This window comes from Monodelphis domestica, chromosome 2 (assembly GCF_027887165.1).
Source record: "Monodelphis domestica isolate mMonDom1 chromosome 2, mMonDom1.pri, whole genome shotgun sequence".
Classification (NCBI taxonomy): Eukaryota; Metazoa; Chordata; class Mammalia; order Didelphimorphia; family Didelphidae; genus Monodelphis; species Monodelphis domestica.
In genome coordinates, this window is record NC_077228.1 from 372,554,345 (window position 1) to 372,573,661 (window position 19,317).

General features: G+C 34.3%; 1 protein-coding gene across 3 annotated transcripts in view; it reads right to left on the reverse strand.

Annotated features, from left to right (window-relative positions):
- Nucleotides 1-3,836: 3,836 nt before the first annotated feature.
- Nucleotides 3,837-19,317, reverse strand: part of SEC63 (SEC63 homolog, protein translocation regulator) — an 84,253-nt gene continuing 68,772 nt past the window's right edge. For 2 of the 3 annotated variants that reach the window (XM_001368312.5, XM_056818638.1), the window contains exons 19-21: nt 12,918-13,016; nt 7,508-7,612; nt 3,837-5,507 (exon numbers count right to left, since the gene is read on the reverse strand). In XM_001368312.5, the coding sequence (XP_001368349.1) occupies nt 5,364-5,507; nt 7,508-7,612; nt 12,918-13,016 (348 nt within the window). In that variant the 3' untranslated portion in view covers nt 3,837-5,363. Of the gene's footprint in view, nt 5,508-7,507; nt 7,613-10,532; nt 10,662-12,917; nt 13,017-19,317 lie in introns of all 3 variants that reach the window. The other variant, XR_008916637.1, reaches the window with a different exon arrangement.

A 19,317-nucleotide genomic window follows, 5' to 3' on the forward strand; every position in this document is an offset into this window, starting at 1 on the left:
TATAGAACAAGGCACATGCTGTCATATGTGGTCAATCTGTTGGTTTATTTAACAAATCTTAGTTTCAAATAGTGGTCATTGGTAGGTAGCATCAATGTTAAAATAAATCGGAAATATCTCATTTTAAAAAATAAATTGCTCACTGCAATTTCCAGGGGCCTGTGGTTATTTCCACAGACCAATCCCAACATTTGGTAAGAGATCTTTTAGGTCCTTCCTGTTGTAGGACCTACAAATCTTTTTCTAAGTAATAAAATTGTCAACAGAATGGTAAAAAGACCAGACTGCATCATGCCCCCCTTTTCCTCAGAGGAAGAACACTAAAGAATTCTCTAGTCTCTCATAATGATTTGATAGTTCTCTTTAAAGGACACCTGACTTAGTACCTTAAGGACTATCTATAACTTTAAAGTTGAGGAAACTGAGATCTAAAAATGTTATACCCAATCTCCCACAGACAGGAGAATCAGGACTCAAAACTCTGGTCTTGCACCTCCAAATTCTACTCTCTTTACATACTATAATTGCAGTTGCAAATACTTCCCAACATTATAATTTGATCTACATCTCATCCCTCCATCATCTTCATAAGGACATGAGATTTCTCTGTGTAATAGAAGAATGTGTAGGTCATGGGAAATCAGGATTATCCTTGAAAACATGCACTTAATTTTTTTTGCATAACAATCTTTAAGCAGTCAGGAAGAAAATTAAGTTTTAAAATATTGGGTTTTTTTGGTTGGCAATGGGAGTTAAGTGATTTCCCCAGGGTCACACAGCTAGGCAGTGTCCGAGGTCAAATTTGAACCCAGGACCTCCCATTTGTAGGTCTGGCTTTCAAACCAGTGAGCCACCTGAGCTGCTCCATAAAATAAGCTTTAAAACCAATAATTTTGAAATTTCTGTGAATGCAATAAACACCTAGTAGATTCATTTTGCTAACAGAATAATATACAATGCTAGTATTTCAACTTTAATTCAACAAGCATTTATTAAGCAGCTACTATGTGCTAGGCACTTTGTAGAGGTTGAACTACAAAGACAAAAAGGAAATTATCCCTGCCCACAAGGAGCTTACATTCTACTGGGAGAAACAGCATGTTCATAGATAAGCAAATAGCAAATTATACAAAAATATATACAAAGTAATTTGTGGTGGAAGCATGAATAATTGGAAGAATCACAAAAGACCACTTGTAGGAGGTGGTACTTAAGCTGAGGCTTGAGGGGAAATAGGGATTTCAAAAAGGGAGGTGAAAAGGAAAAGCATTTGAAGGTATGATCTTCCTTAAAAAGGCACAGAATCTAGAAGCAATGTCATTGCAGGAAGCACAGAGTAGCCTAGTTTGCTGGAATGTTGATTGCATGAGAGTAATGTGAAGTCAGTCCAGAAAGACAGGTTGGGGCCAGACTAAGCAGGGCTTTCAATTCTAAACACAATCATATTTTTATGCTTAAGGAAATAGGATGTATTGAGCCTTCTAGGTAAGGAGATGACAATATTACACTTTCTACAATTCCTGAATGGCAACTTTCTGTAACTTCATTTTAGATCTTTTATAGAGTAGGCACTTTGGAATTTCAAGAAAATATGAAAAGATAGAAAGCAGAGTTAAGGGAACTCTTGCACAATCAATGTAATCTCACAAAAAATCAGTCACAAGAAATTATAGTCACACCCTGCATGTTATTCACATAAAGACAAATGTGAGAAAAAACATGAACTCCATTTGTAGATTGGGTTGATGGGAGAGAATTAAGTATGTTGGTTCAATGACTTGCTGGAAATATCATTAAAATCTCAAGACTGCAGATTTTCTAAACACCAAACTACAATGTGGGAAGAAGCAATGTGAATTATTCATTGATCACTATTACTTGCACTGGAAGAAAAAGCATCTTTTTAAATAGTGGTTATACTACACCAAAGGATTAATTAAATCCAGGTTACTAAAAGGAAAAATTTCCTGATAACTGTGTTTTCAAAAAAAATGGTTCAAGCAATTCACACAGGAAAAACTAAGTGGATGAAGGCACATTCCAGATTGTGACATATATATTTTAAAGAGCACCAAATTGAATTCTATCAGTGTAAGTATAATTGTGATGCCAGGTATTATTATTATAACTGCTAATTCAAACATTACAGATAAATAATGAAGGAAGTCAAGTTGAAAAAGGGACAGGAGCATGTTGGATGGCATCTAGAAAATTGTCCAGTATATTCTTTCTGTTTTTAAACCCTTTCTTTCTGCCTTAGAATCAGTCCTAAGACAGAAGAGCAGCAAGAGGTAGGCAACTGGGGTTGTGACTTGCCCAAGGTCACATAGCTAATAAGTGTCTGAGGCCACATTTGAGCCCAGGTCCTCCTGACTCCAGGCCAGACTGTGCTTCCTAGCTGCTCCCTTGTCCAGTATTTTCAATACTCAAATAGGTCCCTAACACAAAGGTCTCTTTAAAAGAGACCAATATTCTCCCAATGAATTATGAACACAATTTTCAAAGAACTGTAGGAAAAAAAAAATATGTGGATTTAAGTGGACTACCACACATGGCCACTCTAAATGGCATAAGAGGGCAAAGATATCTATGACTCAAAAAAGGAGATCCAGGAATAAGTAAAGAACCAGACCATCTAAGTTTTGTACTGGCATCCATGAAATATTAGAAGACCTAGAGGAAGTCCTCCAGCATGCTAGACATAAGGAGACATTATGAAAAGACAAAAATCAGAAAAGTTAATGTATGGATGGCATAGAGGGACTGCCCACATCGTTAAGATTAAGAACTCATTCAAAATGGTTAAGACAAGTTTTGACTTAAATTATTCTATGAAGACATATTCCAAAACAAAAGAAATACCTACTTGTTTGGGATAATCTGGATGTGACTTGGCTAGGGAATGTAACTAAATGACCTCATAAAATCACTTACATTCCTAAGTATCTATATTTAATGGTCATCATTGAAAAATTATTCAAGTATTAAATAAGTCGAGAATCATCTATGAAACTACAAAATACTGTTTCTAGCGTAAAAAAAGTAAACTATATTGAGTAAATTATTGAGATTGAATTTTAAAAACCCTTTTATATGGAAAGATGGAGGAAAAGGAGAAAGACCTCTAAAATATAATACATCTTTCTTAAAGCATTCTCTCTAGAAATGTATTATACTTGGTTGTTATTTTTTTTGAGAAATAGATTGAAAAGTGTCTTCTAAAAAGTTACTGTGGAAGCAGCTGGGAGGCTCAGAGGATTAAAAGCCAGGCCTGGAGACAGGAGATCATAGGTTCAAATTTGGCCTCAGACACTTCCTAGCGGTGTGACTCTGGGCAAGTCACTTAACCCCCATTGCCTAGTCCTTGCTACTCTTCTACCTTGGAACCAACACATGATATTACTTCTAAGACAGAAGGTATGGATTTGTAAAAGCAATTTTAAAAATAAAATAATTAGTAATATCTCAGGTTTTCTAAAAACAACCTGTTTAATTTTGTCTACTTCAAAATAAAATCTCATATATTATTCTGACTGTATGACACTAACTAAAAAATTTCATAACCTGTGGCCAACTTTTTCCCCAAGTAAGCCTGAATATCAATTGCTTATGGCATACTGAGTGTAGAAAAAAACTAGCTCTAAAATTATGTACACCTTTTACTTAAGAGAATTAAGTACAAAGTAAAATGAGAGCGACACAACTTGTCATTTGCCAAGAAATTATTTTCAGTGTTAATGATAAAATTTAAAAAATTATATTTTTTAAAAGCTTTTTTTTTGACCAATTTGGTACCAAATGTTAAAGTTTGAATTTAAAACCAAAAAACACCCCAATTCATATTTAGATGACAAATTTTATTTCCAACTACTATAATAACAAATAAAATACCAATGCAATTATGCATTTAAAGTGGTAACCTCCTGTAGTAAAGATAAGAAATACTGTATTCTGTCCTATATTTTTGTTAAGATACGATTATAATTTCCCTACATAACAAAATGTCAGTCAACTCTAGTGTTGCAAATTTATGATTCTTCAATATCTATTACTAAAAATATTTATCTTACCTCTGTGACTGATTTGTATTAGTCTCTATGTTTTATAACTATTAAAAACCATCATCTTTTCAGATAGTATTTGTGCCTGGAGACCAGAGATGGATAAAGGTTAACACTTACCCATGGTAGCTTTTTTTAATAAATACTGTACAGAAATCCTTGTAACTTCAGCGTTTTTGTACAGTTATAAATAAATATTTAAGTGGAAAAATAAAAGCATGTTCTCCCCATATGTATAAACCTAGGTGTCTAGGGGTAAAAAAGATAAACACCATTACAAATGCAAACTGATTCAAACTTCTTATTTATTGATAGGAGTTCAAAATGAATACAAAAGATGCTCTCCTTTGCATGTTGTGTTTTCTCCTTAAAAGGTTTCTGACAGAGTCAGGTAGATTAAAAGCTTAGAATGTCTTTCAGCTTTTATACTGTACCTTTGACAAAAGGTATAATAATAATAATAATAATATATAAGCCACCAACATCAGATAACATGGTCCCACAGTCATTTTTAGACATACAACTTATCAAAAGAATTAGATCTTTCATTGATCTGCTGAAAGAGGCTTAAAAATGTTTTAAGCCATTAAGAGCATTTTATGACATAGTCAATAAATTTTTATAATTTGAATGACTATCTTGGGCAATTAAGAAAAGGCAAATCCCAAAACGTAGCCTTCTATGCTATATGGAATGTGCTTCCTAAGGACAGGATGAGCCAAGTGATGACCAGAACAGATAAAAACAAGAGGTTTAAAGCTATTAATGAAGCTGTTTATAACATTCTCATATCAGTGAAAAATACTGAGAAAATGAGTAACAGAATTTATCAAGATTAAAATTTGTGCAGATGGTACCTAAAAGATGTTCACTTTTCTAAAAAATGAAGTTGACTGCATAAAGTTGCTCATTGAGATAGATTTGTTTTCTTTTTCCACCTTAGTACTTTTTCTTTTATTAGGACCACAGACTGATCAGACGATACATAGCCCACACTTTTGGACAGTTATAATAAAAAAAGATTTATTACCATGTTTTTTTCTTTTGTTGAAATAAATGCACCATCCCACAATTTAAGAGGCTTAAATAAGCCACAAGAATCTTCCAGGTTGTACCCATGGCAAAATATTGCTAGACTTCCACTGGCAAGTTACATAATGCACTCGTACTAGGCAAAAAAAACTAAACAACTTTCCTCAACAACACTTTTTGCACTGTGTTTCTGGTTTACTGTACAGTTCCAGCATAAGAGCAAGAAGTTTGCAAATGTGTGCAAAGAGTGTAGTCAGTTCAGAGTATTGTTTAGTCATCATCATCTTCTTCCTCCTCTTCTTCTTCAAAACTATCTTCAAAGCCTTCACTATCTTCCTGGTCTTCATCTCCCTCTATTGCTGTATCCCACTGTGGATGATTTTCTGGCACTGGCTTAGCTTCATGAACTTCCAACTGCAAAGGAAATTTTGAGTGTTGAAATTATCATTTTTATTAATAATGATAGCTTATGTTTGCAAAGAGTTCTTTATAGCTTACTATGCACTTGATATACCACACAGAGCATAGATAAGAAGTCATGGGACCTGGGTTACAAGTCTAGCTCTAATATATTTTAGAAATGTGACTATAAGCCTATGTCATTTTTTCCTCGCCGGGCTTCAATTCAATTAAACAAGAGATTCCTATATGCCAGACTTTAGGGAGATAAGGTCTCTGTCCCTAAGAAGTCTGGAAGTGGAAGCAGTGGTGTCAACTGTCAAATGTGACTCATGGACTCTAAGGTTTCTCACAGCGCTAACAGTTTATGATTTCACCAATAGCCCAAGAGACAGCCAATAAAAACTTATTTTTAAAAAAAGAACCTGTGGGAAATGAGGCTTGGGGAGTTTAAATGACTTGTTCATCAAAAATAGAAGTTATTAAATAGAAGAGGTAGGTACTGAAATCAGGTCTTCTGAATTTACATTCAGTATTCCTCCAACTTACAACTGCCTCAAAATGAAGGGGGGGAAAAAACAAAGATCAGTGATAATAATTGGGAAAACACACATTTATTTCTTTTCTGATTTCATGCTTTTGGGAAAATTACATTTAGACATGTAGAGTTATAATTTTTTTTTAAACCATACTCTTTTAACAAATTTTTTAACCCCAGAAATAAAGTAGGATATTTAATGTATCTTATATTTGGATTTTACAGACTTTGGGGGCAACTTTATAAAAATGTATTCAAAAGATACTGAAGAATAAATACTATCAATGTGTGTATCCTGGGAAAAGGGCATAAAGTATTCTTTAGTCTTACGATAAATATCCAAATTTCAATCATGGCTAAGATATAAGGGAAAACTGAAAATTCAAAGCTGAATGCTCTAAGGATAAAAAAGACACACCCTGCTGCCCACACAAATGGGAGGCAGAGTAAGATCCTCTTTAATGTCTATTCCCCTTTGCCCTTGAAAAGAAGCCCCTATGCCTTCTAACAGTTTAGATATCACCACTTGTATTATAAATTACAATGACTTCTGCAGCAAATATGCAGCTCCAGCAATAGCCTGAATCTTTGTAGGCATGTGCTTCAGATGAGTGGGTTGCTCTATTCCTCATTAGAGAAAGGAAACTTCAGAATGTCAAAAGTCTGTTATTTTTATTGGAGATTGGGGTAAGCAAAAGTCTTAGTAATTCCTAATGTAAAAAATTGTAATGGGGTACGGAAGTGGTCAGGAGCAAAGAATGTACTTTCCTAAATGTATAATTAATTTGATGTACTGTTAGAGGTCCTCAAGTCCAATCTCCTACTCCAGCAGGTATTCTATGATTAGGTATAACCATTCAACCTCTACTTGAACCCCTGCAAAGAACTATGTTATATCCTTTTCTACTTCTGGAAAACTTAGAAACTTTTTTTAAAGATTAAAACAAAATCTACCTCCTTGTAATTTTAACTCACTGGTCCTAGTTTTTTTATTCTCTTGAGCAGAATAAGACTACATAATCTTTTATATGACAGCCCTTCAAATATCTGAAGATAGTTAAGCAGCTGTCATTACCAAACCTAACTCTTGGAAACTCCAACTTGACACTATTGCCATGCAAACATGGCACTCAGAAATAAACATTATATCAGAAGTGGTCAGATTAGTGCTAAGTGCAATACTATTATACTAGTCATCATACATCTATTAATACAACAAAGTTTTCATCAATTTTTCTGAAAGTTCTTTCATGCTGCTATCTTGGAGGGTTTTCAGTTGGTTTAAAAAAAATCTGTTAGTTCAAGAGTAGCATTTTACTCTTAAAAACACACTAGCTGATACCATATAATTTTGCACATGAAAATATTTGATGAATATTACCTACCACATTATTTACTTCTATAAAGATATCTAATCAAGTAATTATTCAAATGGAGAAACAGGAAATACATTTAATGAATGGACTTTAATTCTTACCTTCAATGGTTTAATCTGGTCCAAACCCATATAGGAATCTGATCTTAGATACACTGTATACTGATAATTTCCAGGTTTTCCTGGAGCAGGGAATTTCAGTTCTACCTGAAAGATAAAGATATGTACTAGTTAACTTCAGAGCAATGGTCTTTGGCTTTTCAGTCTCAAATGAAAACCAACAACTAAATTTCTCTAGTGCTTTAAAGTTTATAAAATACTTAATTGCATTATCTCTTCTGAGTTTTATAACAACTCTCTAAGGTAGGTACAACAGGTATCATTAAACCCAATTTTACAGTTGAGGAAATACACACAGAGATTAAATGACTTGCCCATTGACACACAGTCAAGTAAATGATGGAGGCAGCATCTGAAGAGAAGACTTTCCTGATTGAGTCCAATGCTCCCTTCCATATCACACTGCCTCAATATAAAATAATACATAAACCAAAAAAGAAACTAACCCAGAGGAGGCAGAGATCATTCCTTTGTATTTCCATGATTCTTAATGCAGTACAAAGGATCCAAGTTATATGTTGGAATTTTCAGCTTTCATTTTGGAGTTTAGGTGGTTTGCAGATTTTGAAGATGAAACCAAGATTATTTGGCATAATGTATATAGGATTTTCAGAAATGAGATGCGTTGTTAATCACAACAGTGCGTGAAAATTAATCACAATATTGGCTAAATGGATGAAGAGAAATGGAGACACTTTCAGCATCCTTTTCTCATTTCTAAATAATTCATGGTCAAAGCTAGGTAGGGAATTTTCTGGAAACCAAGAAAATAGCTATTCTACCTAGGTAATGGATACACACAGGGATAATGCACACTGTTACCACACAAACAATTTAGAAATATGCAGGGTAAGGGTAAGGAAGTCGTAAGCCAGAAAGTTTGTGGGTAAGGGAAATCATAGAAAAGGGCCAATGATTCCCTTACATAAACATTGGTTTAGGTAAATCTCTGCCTTTTTACTGCTTTTTAGAGCTTGAAAATAGTGATCTTCTACTATACATACTATTCTACTATATATCATTGTAGCAATTCAGAGAAATAGTCCTGTCATGACATAAGAGAAACTAGCTTTCCATAGCCTCCTAAAATAACTATATTATTATGATTCTAAAGGAAGATCGTTCCTGGATTTAATCCTTAGATGATCATTCTGTTCAAGTTATAGAACAGCTTTAAAATCTTTGCCAAGGCAAAAAAAAAAAAGAACTTTTATCTGCAAATATTTTCACCTTTTGGCATTTTATCTCACAAAAAAATGCTTTTAAAAGATCTTTTCATTTTTAAAAAATTAGGATGAGGATATGAGAGAGCTTGCCTTTTAATCCATTTTGGCAATATATGTCTACCATTTAAATGTCCATCAATATATCATCCAGGTGAATTTGGTCTATGAAATTTAAAAGTGTACTGGGGTAAAGATGGAATTAAACTGCTTTCTTAATTTAAAATTTTAAAACAAAAGTTAAGGCCTTGATGGACATGAAAACAATAACAGAATAAGCAAAGTTTGAAGCTCATTTGGAACAAAAACAAAGATACTTTTGAATTGGACATTTCTTATCATTAAACTGATTATATTGTAGTAAAACAAAATTTCATGTCACCTCTATTTTTCTACACAGTAACTAATATAATGTTCAATTCCAATAGCTATAAGGAAGATAAAGATAGTTGGGCTAACAAATTATTTGCATAGATCATTAATGAAAATTCAGGTTTGTGACTATAACACAAAATATGGCCCAATATATCAAAGAGAGCATTTGATAAATGCCACCATAATTTCTAAATTTTTATTTTGTCAATGAATTTTGCTTCTCCTTTCTAATCAATCTGAATTCCTCATCGGTATATTATAAAAGGCATTTTTATAAAAGGCATTTGGGGCTTTTTTAAAAGGCTATCTTAAATTAAGTTTTAATAAATCTAACTTTGAAAATATACGGTTTTGGAATTCATTTGGTGACATATATTTGAAATTATTCTTCGTGGTGTTTTTAGGTGCAATTACTATGTAATTTAAAATTGAAGTGGGGGGCAGCTGGGTAGCTCAGTGGATTGAGAGCCAGGCCTAGAGATGGGAGATCCCGGGTTCAAATCTGGCCTCAGACACTTCCCAGCTGTGTGACCCTGGGCAAGTCACTTGACCCTCATTGCCTAGCCCTTACCATTCTTCTGCCTTGGAGCCAGTACACAGTATTGACTCCAAGATGGAAAGTAAGGGCTCTAAAAAAAAAATGAATGAATGAATGAATAAACAAACAAATAAATAAATAAATAAATAAATGAAATTGAAGTGGGCATGAAGATCTTATTCATGTGAAAAATATGGGTATCTGGTGAATGTATGTTAACTATGTTTATTGGGAATGTGAAATAACTGGTTTAGATTTTAAAATATAGAACTCTGCCACTGCTGATTAGAAATCAACTTAAACAGAAATCAGAGTACTTGTGACTATAGAACATCATCCTTAGAAGTAACATGCAATCTGTGGTTTAAAGAACTTACACGAATCTCCAATGGAATCATACTTTTTAACCCAGAAATGATGAAGAATACATGGAATAAAAAATAAAGGGACAGGAAAGACTAATTTCCCACTATTACTTAATTTATTCTTATTTATATGGTAGATTTTTTAAAAAATCAGTGGGTTTTTTTTCTGTGACTGCTGAAACTGGTTATAAATTGTGCCATTTTAACATGGAATTTGATGACATACTAAATATGTTGTTTAGGAGAGATCTATCATAACAAAACAAGGAAGGGCTGGGTGGTTCAAAAAGGAAAGGAGATCACTGATAACCTGGAAAAGAAAGGGAAAAGGCAATGTAGAATGATAAATTATCATATTAGAGGAGGAATATAAAACTAATAAAAGTAGGATTTAACTGGAAATTAATTAACATAAACCCAAAGCCTTGAAAACCTCTCATCACTATAATGACCTAAGCTACCTGGCAACAGCAAACAAGCTACAGTTGACCCCAATACAACCCTACCTGCTATTCATCCATGACAATGAAAAAGATGTTGTGATTGTTTTAAAGCCTCATTCTTTGAGATGATATGCTTATGCACCCTTGATTTGGCCCTTTATGCTATTCTTCACCAAAAGGGTACAACAGTTTCTGTGGAACAAGTAGGCAGTTTCAGCATAGAAAAGAAGACAGCCTTGGTATGTTCTTACTGTTTACATAAGTCAATGACACTTTGAAAATACTTATATAGTGGGGAAGATTGGAATTAATAGTAGACCAACTCAAAAATCACATCTCTTTGATGGTAGATATTCACTGGTATGAGAAAAAACAAAAGGACACAATTGGAACAAATTCCATGAGGATACTGAGAATGGGAAGACTAACAAATCCAAGAAAGTGATTTTTTTTTTTACTGCCATGCTATTAATGGCATTCTTAATAATAAAATAATAGTATATCAATGTTTGTATTGGTTAAGATACAATAAGATTTGCTATTCACTACTTCTAATTATTTCAGAAGAGGTAATGGATGTTAAAAGTCTTTCATAACTGGTTTGCTTTGGGCAACAAACATCACAATTACATTTCATTCAAATTAAAGCCTTAGGAAGAACCCACCCTTAGAAATGCCTCCATAATAGGAACAAGGTAAAGGACATATCATCCAAAGCACTATACCAAAATAAAGACAAAAGGGCCTTTCCCACCATCAATACAAAGCAGGTTCTGGTCAGCCAATACACTTAAAACTCTCTAAAAGTAATTGAGACATAGAGGGCAGGTAAGTGCTCAGTGGATAGAGAGCTAGGACCAGAGATGTGAGCTCCTGGGACCAAATTTGATAGTTACTTGCTGTTTGATCCTGGGCAAGTCACTTAATCCTCACTGCCTAGCCCTTATTGCTCTTCTGTCTTAAAATCAATACACAGTATTGATTATAAAATGGAAGGTAAGGGTTTAAAATACGCCGCCCCACCATCTCCCATCAAAAAAGTAATTAAGATAGTTTTATTTGGAAAGTAGGAAAGAAGAATAATTGGGGGGCGGGGGGTATTGGAGTGGGGGGAGTACGGGAATGGAAGAGAGAACTTAGACTAAGTTCTTTAGTCCTTTAGGAGGTCCCTTCTAGCTCTGACCTATAACCCCAGTCAATGAGAGTCCAATGAATCAAATTTTTTATATCTAACTTAGGTCTACTTCATGAGGAGTGTAGGCTACTAGATGATGAATGCTGGGAACTAGATGCCAAAAAGATCTGAGTTCAAATCCAGAATTACACACTTACTTAGTTGTGTGACCCTGGTTAAGTCACTTTAAAAAAATTTTTAGGCAGGTATGTCTCTGTTTGACTTAAGTTTCCTCATCTATAAAATGGGAAGAATAGCAGCACCTTCTCCCCGAAGTAGTTATGAAGATCAAATGATATAATAATTATAAAAGTATTTAAAGTGCCTGGCACCTACAAAGTGCTATATACACTTTAGATGTCATTACTAAGGTCAGAGCAGATAGAAATAGGACATCTTATGCTGCCCAAAGAATGACTAATTTTAATTCTTTAAGCCTTATTCTAGACAAACACACACACCCTTTCCCAAATTAAAGTTTTAAACTAGTCAAGGGATAGCCAAAGAACTGACATGTTATTTTGAGCATTAAAGAAAACAGCAATGAAACATTTTAAGTATCTTGCTACTCAGTTAAAAAATGAGAGAAAGGTGTTTTTCAATTAAAAAAACTAGCATTACAGAAGTAACAAAAGCACTCCTAGGCTTTGCTCATCTTTCATGTCCTCTATACAAAAAGCAAACTAAGAACATCTTTCCTAGGAGTTTAATAGGAGGAGAAAGTACATAGCAATTATATCCCTAAATAACCACGGGTAAAATTTTAACATAATTATCCATTAACCAAAGTAAATGTTATCATGTGAAACAAAGTCATTACAAAAGAAATTCTTGATCATTCCTTCATACTCCATTCTTAAGTAATTCACAGAAGAGAAAAACATTTATTTTATAAATAGAATGCTTAAATAATGAGCAACAGGCCAGTGCAAAAATAAAGGTAAAATGTACAGATGATACAATTCCTAAAAGGAGAAATATTATGATATTTTCTTTAGCATAAAAATATCAAAACTTTAAAAATGTTGAAAATAAGTGTTAAAAAGAGTTTGAAAAAGACAGTCTAACTACTCTGATATCCTTCATACACAAATCTTAACTCAAAGCAAAAGATTTTGCTTCCATGGAAAAACTAAAAGATGTTCTAGGAAAAAAATGATTTTGTGGACTGTGCAAGGGAAATAAAAAATTTTAAGATTAGAAAGAAAAAGAATAATTCTATTTAATATATGTAAATGTCACAAATACCAAAATAGTGTTATGTAATTAATTACCTCTTCCATATCTTTTAATGTGCACACGTGATATGGCATAGAGATCAATGTTTGTTCCTTTCTATCAGCAATATAAAGCCACCACCACTCTTGTTTTTCCTGGGGAGGAAAAGAAAAGTCCTGTAAATCATCATAAAAAAAACAAAAACAAAACAAAAAATTTTGCATTAAATGGGAGGGTCCTATGGAAGCAAGGAAAAAGTTGGGAAGGACGGTATATCAGAAAGGGAACACTGTATAAAAAACAAAAAGCATCAATAAAACATTTAAAACCAACTTAATGATGAATTTAGGACAACTGTCTAATAGTAGAAATACATCATAACCTAAAAATGAACAAATAATACAAAAGATAAAATTCTGTTATCTGCAATGCTCATCTATCAAAGAAATAAGAATCAAAAAGTAAACCAAAAGAAATCAAGATAAGTAGTCAATTTAAAAAGCATTTATTAAGTACTGTGTTCTAGGCACATTGCTATGGGAATACAAAGAAGGGTAAATACAATTTCTGCTTTCAAGGAACTCACAATATAGTAGGGACAGCAAAGCATAAATTACTGGGCATATAAAAAATAGATACATGCAAAATAGACAGGAGGTAATCTCAGAGTGAAAAGATTTAGCAGCTGGGAAAGAAAGAAGGAGAAAGATCTAATGAGGGGTGGGAAAGTCATACACATGTAACTATAATACAAAAGAAGTTCAGAGGATTGGTCATGGAAAAGTGCTAATGAAAATCATAGTTCTGAACTTGAGAGTTGTAAGAGGCCTCAGTGGTCATTTAGTCCACCCCATACTTGCTTTAAAATCCAAATAGAAGGACAAACTACTTTCAGATGGGGGGGCGGGGAGGGGGAGAAAGAGGGTCAAGGAAAGTAGTACTAGGGTATTTCAAAAGTTGGAGTGGGGAAGTGACAGATATCTATTATAGGGAAGAGAGTCATCATAAACAAAAGCAGGCAAAAGACTAGAGAAAACAAGATGAAGGGAAACCACTTGAACTTCAAGATAGAAGGGAGAACCTTCATAGGAGAATCCACTCACAGTCAATGTATTTGCACCTTATTCTGATCTAATTTTTAACTGCCTAGTTTTTTAACCCAAAGCAAAGGAAAAGGCAGTTGTTATAGGCAGGCGCAGAGATGGAAAGAAGTCCCAGCTAACAGTAGGTTGGGATAAGTAAACAAAAGAGCTCAAAAAGTGCTGCCATCAAGAGTCTTTTATAATAGTAGTAAATAGCTGGTATAAAGCTCAACGTGTTCAAAGAGAATCAATGTTATAAAATAGTTCAATCACTAATGTTTATACTTAAAATTTAAACATCAAGAAAAGTTTGATGTTCAGCATCCTCTATTTAAAAAGGTAAGGAACAAAGTCAATAAATTTTAGAATTTCTCTCTAAAATTAAAGGTGTTCTTTTTTTTTAATCTTCTATTTAATGGTACAAATCTTTAGCTATCCAGAATGATCTGTAAAGATTAAATTTAACTCTCCCCTGATTGTGAAAATGAAATTAACTCCCCTGCCCATTTTTAGATTTAATCACAAAATGTATAAACACCCTACTTAAAGTTGAGTGGGGGACTATCTGTGACCCATATGTGCAATCGTGGGTGAAGAATCAGAATCAAAATGACTGCCTCCTGGGCAGTCCTAAAAGCAAAGCTTCTACTACGACTGGTAGATGAAAAATTGGGGGAAGGCACAGAAGTGATGCAAAAGAAAGTGCCTTTAAAAGGGAGTTACAACTTCCTGAGTGCAGTTCTACTTGGAGTTCAACTTCCTGTGAGAGAGAGTTCTTCATTCTTTGGAGTGGAGTCTGAAGAAAAATCTGCTGACTAGACCTGAGACCCTGTTCCTGGTGAGACTGTCCTTGAATCTCTTCCTTTGGATTGACATGTGGTAAGTCAAAAAGCTGACTCCTTTCCTGGATTTTCTGAAGAGACTAGCCTCAGGAGAGACCTACCTCTTGAAAAGAGTCATCCCCAGGTCTTCGGCTTTGCCGAGGCCTCTCCAGCTAAGGACTAACTCTCCCTGCCTGGGTTGAGCCAGGGGCTGGGAGTAAATTACTTAGTCCTTAGGCTAGATATCTTCCCATATCATCTCTCTGATTTTCTTAGTTCACTTTTTATATTTGGTAAATTATAAATAAATCTCTTTGGAATAAATTAAATTCCTGGCAACCCTATTCTTAAATAATCCAGTCCAACCCTTTTATAAAATTAACCCCCTTTTCACCCTTACAGATCTAAGTACCTTTTATATTCTCACTCCCACCACCTGTAACTGCTGAAATTTCAGTTTCCCCTCCCTCCCATCCTTCAGAGCTCAGCAAAAAAAGAAACTATCTTTAATTGAGTATTCTTGATCCTTCCTCCCAAACTGGAAGCATATATCTGTCATCTCTCAATTCCAACAGAACATCTCCCATTCCTTTTTTGTGAAACAGACAATTTTGTTCCTGGTAGTTCCCTGAAGGCAGGAACTCAGTGCTTTAAATGTAGTGGTACTCAATAAATGTTTGCTAAACAATGAACCTAACTTTTCCTAGGGAAAATTTAAAATTTATGATTTTAAATGACCACAAGGATTATCACCATATTGCAGTTTTATTATGCAAAAGCCACAACCAGTTGAAACTGAAGTCTTTTAAAATAATTAACCTAACTTCAAAAGAAAAATCATCTTAAGATGCCTCCATTTTGATACATTTTGTATTAAAATTCCATGATTAAAACCTATGATAAGATAAACTAAGGTAACTATTTTTTGTAATAATTAAGTATACTAGGGGATGGCCAAGTGGCTCAGTAGATTGAGAGAAAGGCCTAAAAATGGGAGGTCAGAAATTCAAATCTGGCTGCACACACTACCTAGCTGTGTGACCTTGAGCAAGTCACCTAACCACCACTACCTATATAATATTGATTCTAATACAGAAAGTAAAGGGTTAAAAAAAATTTAAGTACATTATCCTTATGACTATATAAAAACTGAAAATCACCAAGAAAAAAATGTCTAAATGCTGTTATGAACAGAATCCTCAATGGTAACCACAAAACAGAACAAACTTTTTGTTTTGTACTTCACTTGAATGAGCAAGAACATAAAATTAACTTAATATGTTAATTTTTCAGTGAATATATTCCAATGTCCGATTTTTTCTAGAGAAAGAGCTAAAATAAGAAGCATTTTTCAAGATGTAGAGTCCAACTCTCTTTTAAAGATCTGAAAAATCTGCTCCCTTCACAACAACCTCAAGAAGACTTCTTTCCCAGGTGAAATAAAAGAAGTAAACTGACTGGAAACTATCACTGATTGAAATGGTGAATGTAAACTGAACTGGAAACTGTTTCTTCAACAATGACTGTTGTTCTCTAGCTTTGACTTAAGAGTTGCTACAGGAACCCAAACCTGCTTATTTGTAATGGATATAGAAATGAGAAAAGCTATGGGATTCTGCCACACAGGGATGCTGGTACACTGAGAACTGCTCTGGGACTTACTCTGGGGTTTGCCTGCTGATTCCTACTGATGGCTGATTCTTCAATCTATTTTCTAACCTCCTTCCTCCCTCACTCCCTCCCTTAACCAACCTCTCCCTTTTGCCTCCCTCACCTCCCAAATCTTCTTGAAGCCTTTGCTTTTTCCCTCCCTCCTGAGTGAACTATAAAGATACTCTAGTTGCTTTCTCGGTCAAGGGATTGGGATAACAGGATGGGAAACGGAGGTAAGAGGGATGAGGATTTTCCCCTAAAGTACGGAAATAATTTTAGAAAGGTTTGTGGGAGTATTCCAGTCACAAACTATGACTCTGAGACAGTTAGGGAGATGGAGGACAACAGCAGTTCAAAATCTTCTTTCTTCTTCACAAATCAGCCAGGTCTCTCAGCTTAACCCCAAAAAGAAACAAAGTTCAAAATCTCTCCTTTTCTCCTGGCCAGCTCAACTCTCAAATAGATCAACTCAAAAGCTTCTCCCCTGGTCAGCTTCCACTGCTCAGAACCAGAGACAGAGACCCAGTCCCCAAAAGCCAAGTTTCTCTTCTCAGTGTCAACTTCAACTGCTCAGGGCCAGAGAAATCTCAAAAAACCAAGTCAGCCTCACAAAAGGTCTTTCAGCCAACCTCAAACTTCCAGGGAGCGAGAGAGTGACCTCCAGTCAGAGACACAGAGACCAAAAGCCCAATTTCTCCTCTCAGTGTGGTCAGCAAAAGCCCCCAACTGCCCCTCCTGGGAACATTCTATTGGAATCCTGGCTCTTGCATCTTGGTCCACAAGTCCTGCAAAACCTCTCTCTCTTCATGTCTCTATCATACAGGATAACTTCATTTAAAGGAATTCTATTTAGGAGGGCCCATTTATCAAGGTCAGTGTTTCCATAAATACACTGAGCTATTCCATAAGCAAGTAAATATTTAACTTTTTAAATAGAGTCTGATCCTATGTACTGTTGATCTGCTGTTAAATAAAAATAGATTTTGACTATATACCAGCTTCAAAACAAGATTCATGTAGCAAAACTTAGAATATTTAGCTCTTAAATTTTCCATACCTCTCAGGTGAATTTCACCTGGGAAATGACCAGCCTTATATTTTGGCCAAGGCATGTGAAGAATCTGAATCCCTCAAGTCAAAAATAAGTACAGAATTTTATTTGAGAAATCTTACAGAGAAATACCTCCCTATCAAGCTTTATTTAGATCTAAGGTAGTAGCTCATGAATTTAATAGCAGCAAAGACACCAAAAACAAACAAACAAACAAACAAACCCAGAAATAATTAGCAACTTTAGTAAAATCTCAGAATACAAAATAAACCCACATAAATCATCAGCATTTCTATGTACCATCAACAAAATCCAATAGCAAGAGATAGAAAAGGAAATTCGGTTCAAAATAACTAGTTAATATAAAATGTCTGGGGGTATACCTACCAAAATAAATCCATCAACTATATGAACACAATTACAAAACATTCTTCACACAAATAAAATCAGATCTAAACAACTGGAGAAATATTAATTGCTCATGGATAGGCTGAAACAGTATAGTAAAAATGACAATTTTACCTAAATTAATTTATCTATTAGGTGCCCTATCAATCAAAACATCCAAAAATTATTCCATAGAACGAGAAAAAAAATAACAAAAAAGTTCATCTGGAAAAACAAAAGGCCAAGAATATCAAGAGAAGTAATGAAAAAAAAAAAGCATGAAAGGAGGCCTGGCCATACTAGATCTTAAACTACACTAAAGCAGTAATCATCAAAATGATCTGGTACTGGCTAAGAAATAGTGGTAGATCAATGAAATAGATTTGGTAATCAATACAAGGCAATTAGCGTCCAAAACAATTTAATATTCAATAAGCCCAAATATCCAAAGTTTTAGGGAAAGAACTCACTATTTGACAAAAACCAGTAGGAAAACTAGAAAGCTTACCAGTATGTCAGACTAGGCATGGACCATCATCTCACACCATACATCAGGATAAAATCAAAATAAATAACTTAACATATAAATAAAGGGTGATGCCACAAAGAATTTAGGAGAACATGGAAAAGTTTACCTGTTAGACTTATGGAAAAGAGAAGAATTTCTGATATAAAGAACACTACGAAAAATGAAATAGTTTTGATTACATTCAATTAAAAAGGTTTTCTACAAATAAAACCAACACAACCAAGATTTGAAGGTAAACAATAATTTTGGGGGGAATATAGCAAATGTCTCTGACAAAAACCTCATTTCTCAAATATAGAGAATGGAGTCAAATTTATAAGAATACAAAGCACTGTCCAATAGAAAAATGGTCAAAAAAAAGAAAGAAAAGAAAAATGGTCAAAGAATGTGACCTGGTAGTTCTCAGAGGAAAAAATTAAAACTATCCAGTATGAAAAAAATGTTCCAAATCACTACTGAGTAGAGAAATGCAAATTAAAACAACTCAGAGAAACCATATCGTACCTATCAGAATGGCTAACAGGATCAAAAAGGAAAAAAATAAATGTTGGAGGGTATATGGGAAAACTAGGACACCAATATAATTGCTATTAGAATTGTGAACCAATACAACCATTCCAGAGAGCAGTATAGAACCAGGTTTAAAGGGCCAAAATTATACATATGTTTTCATTCAGCAATATTACTACTGGATCTATATCCCAAAGAGATCAGACCTTACCTGTACCAAATATTTTTAGCACCTCTTTTTTGTAGTGGCAAAAAAATGAGAAACTGGGGGGTTGTCCATCACTTGGAAAATAGATGAACAAGTTGTGAGGATAAATGGTTGTAATGGAATACTATTGAGTCATAAAGAACAATCAAGAGGAAGAGTTCAGAAAAACCTGGAAAGATTTCTATGAACTAATGCAAATTAAGTGGGCAGAATCA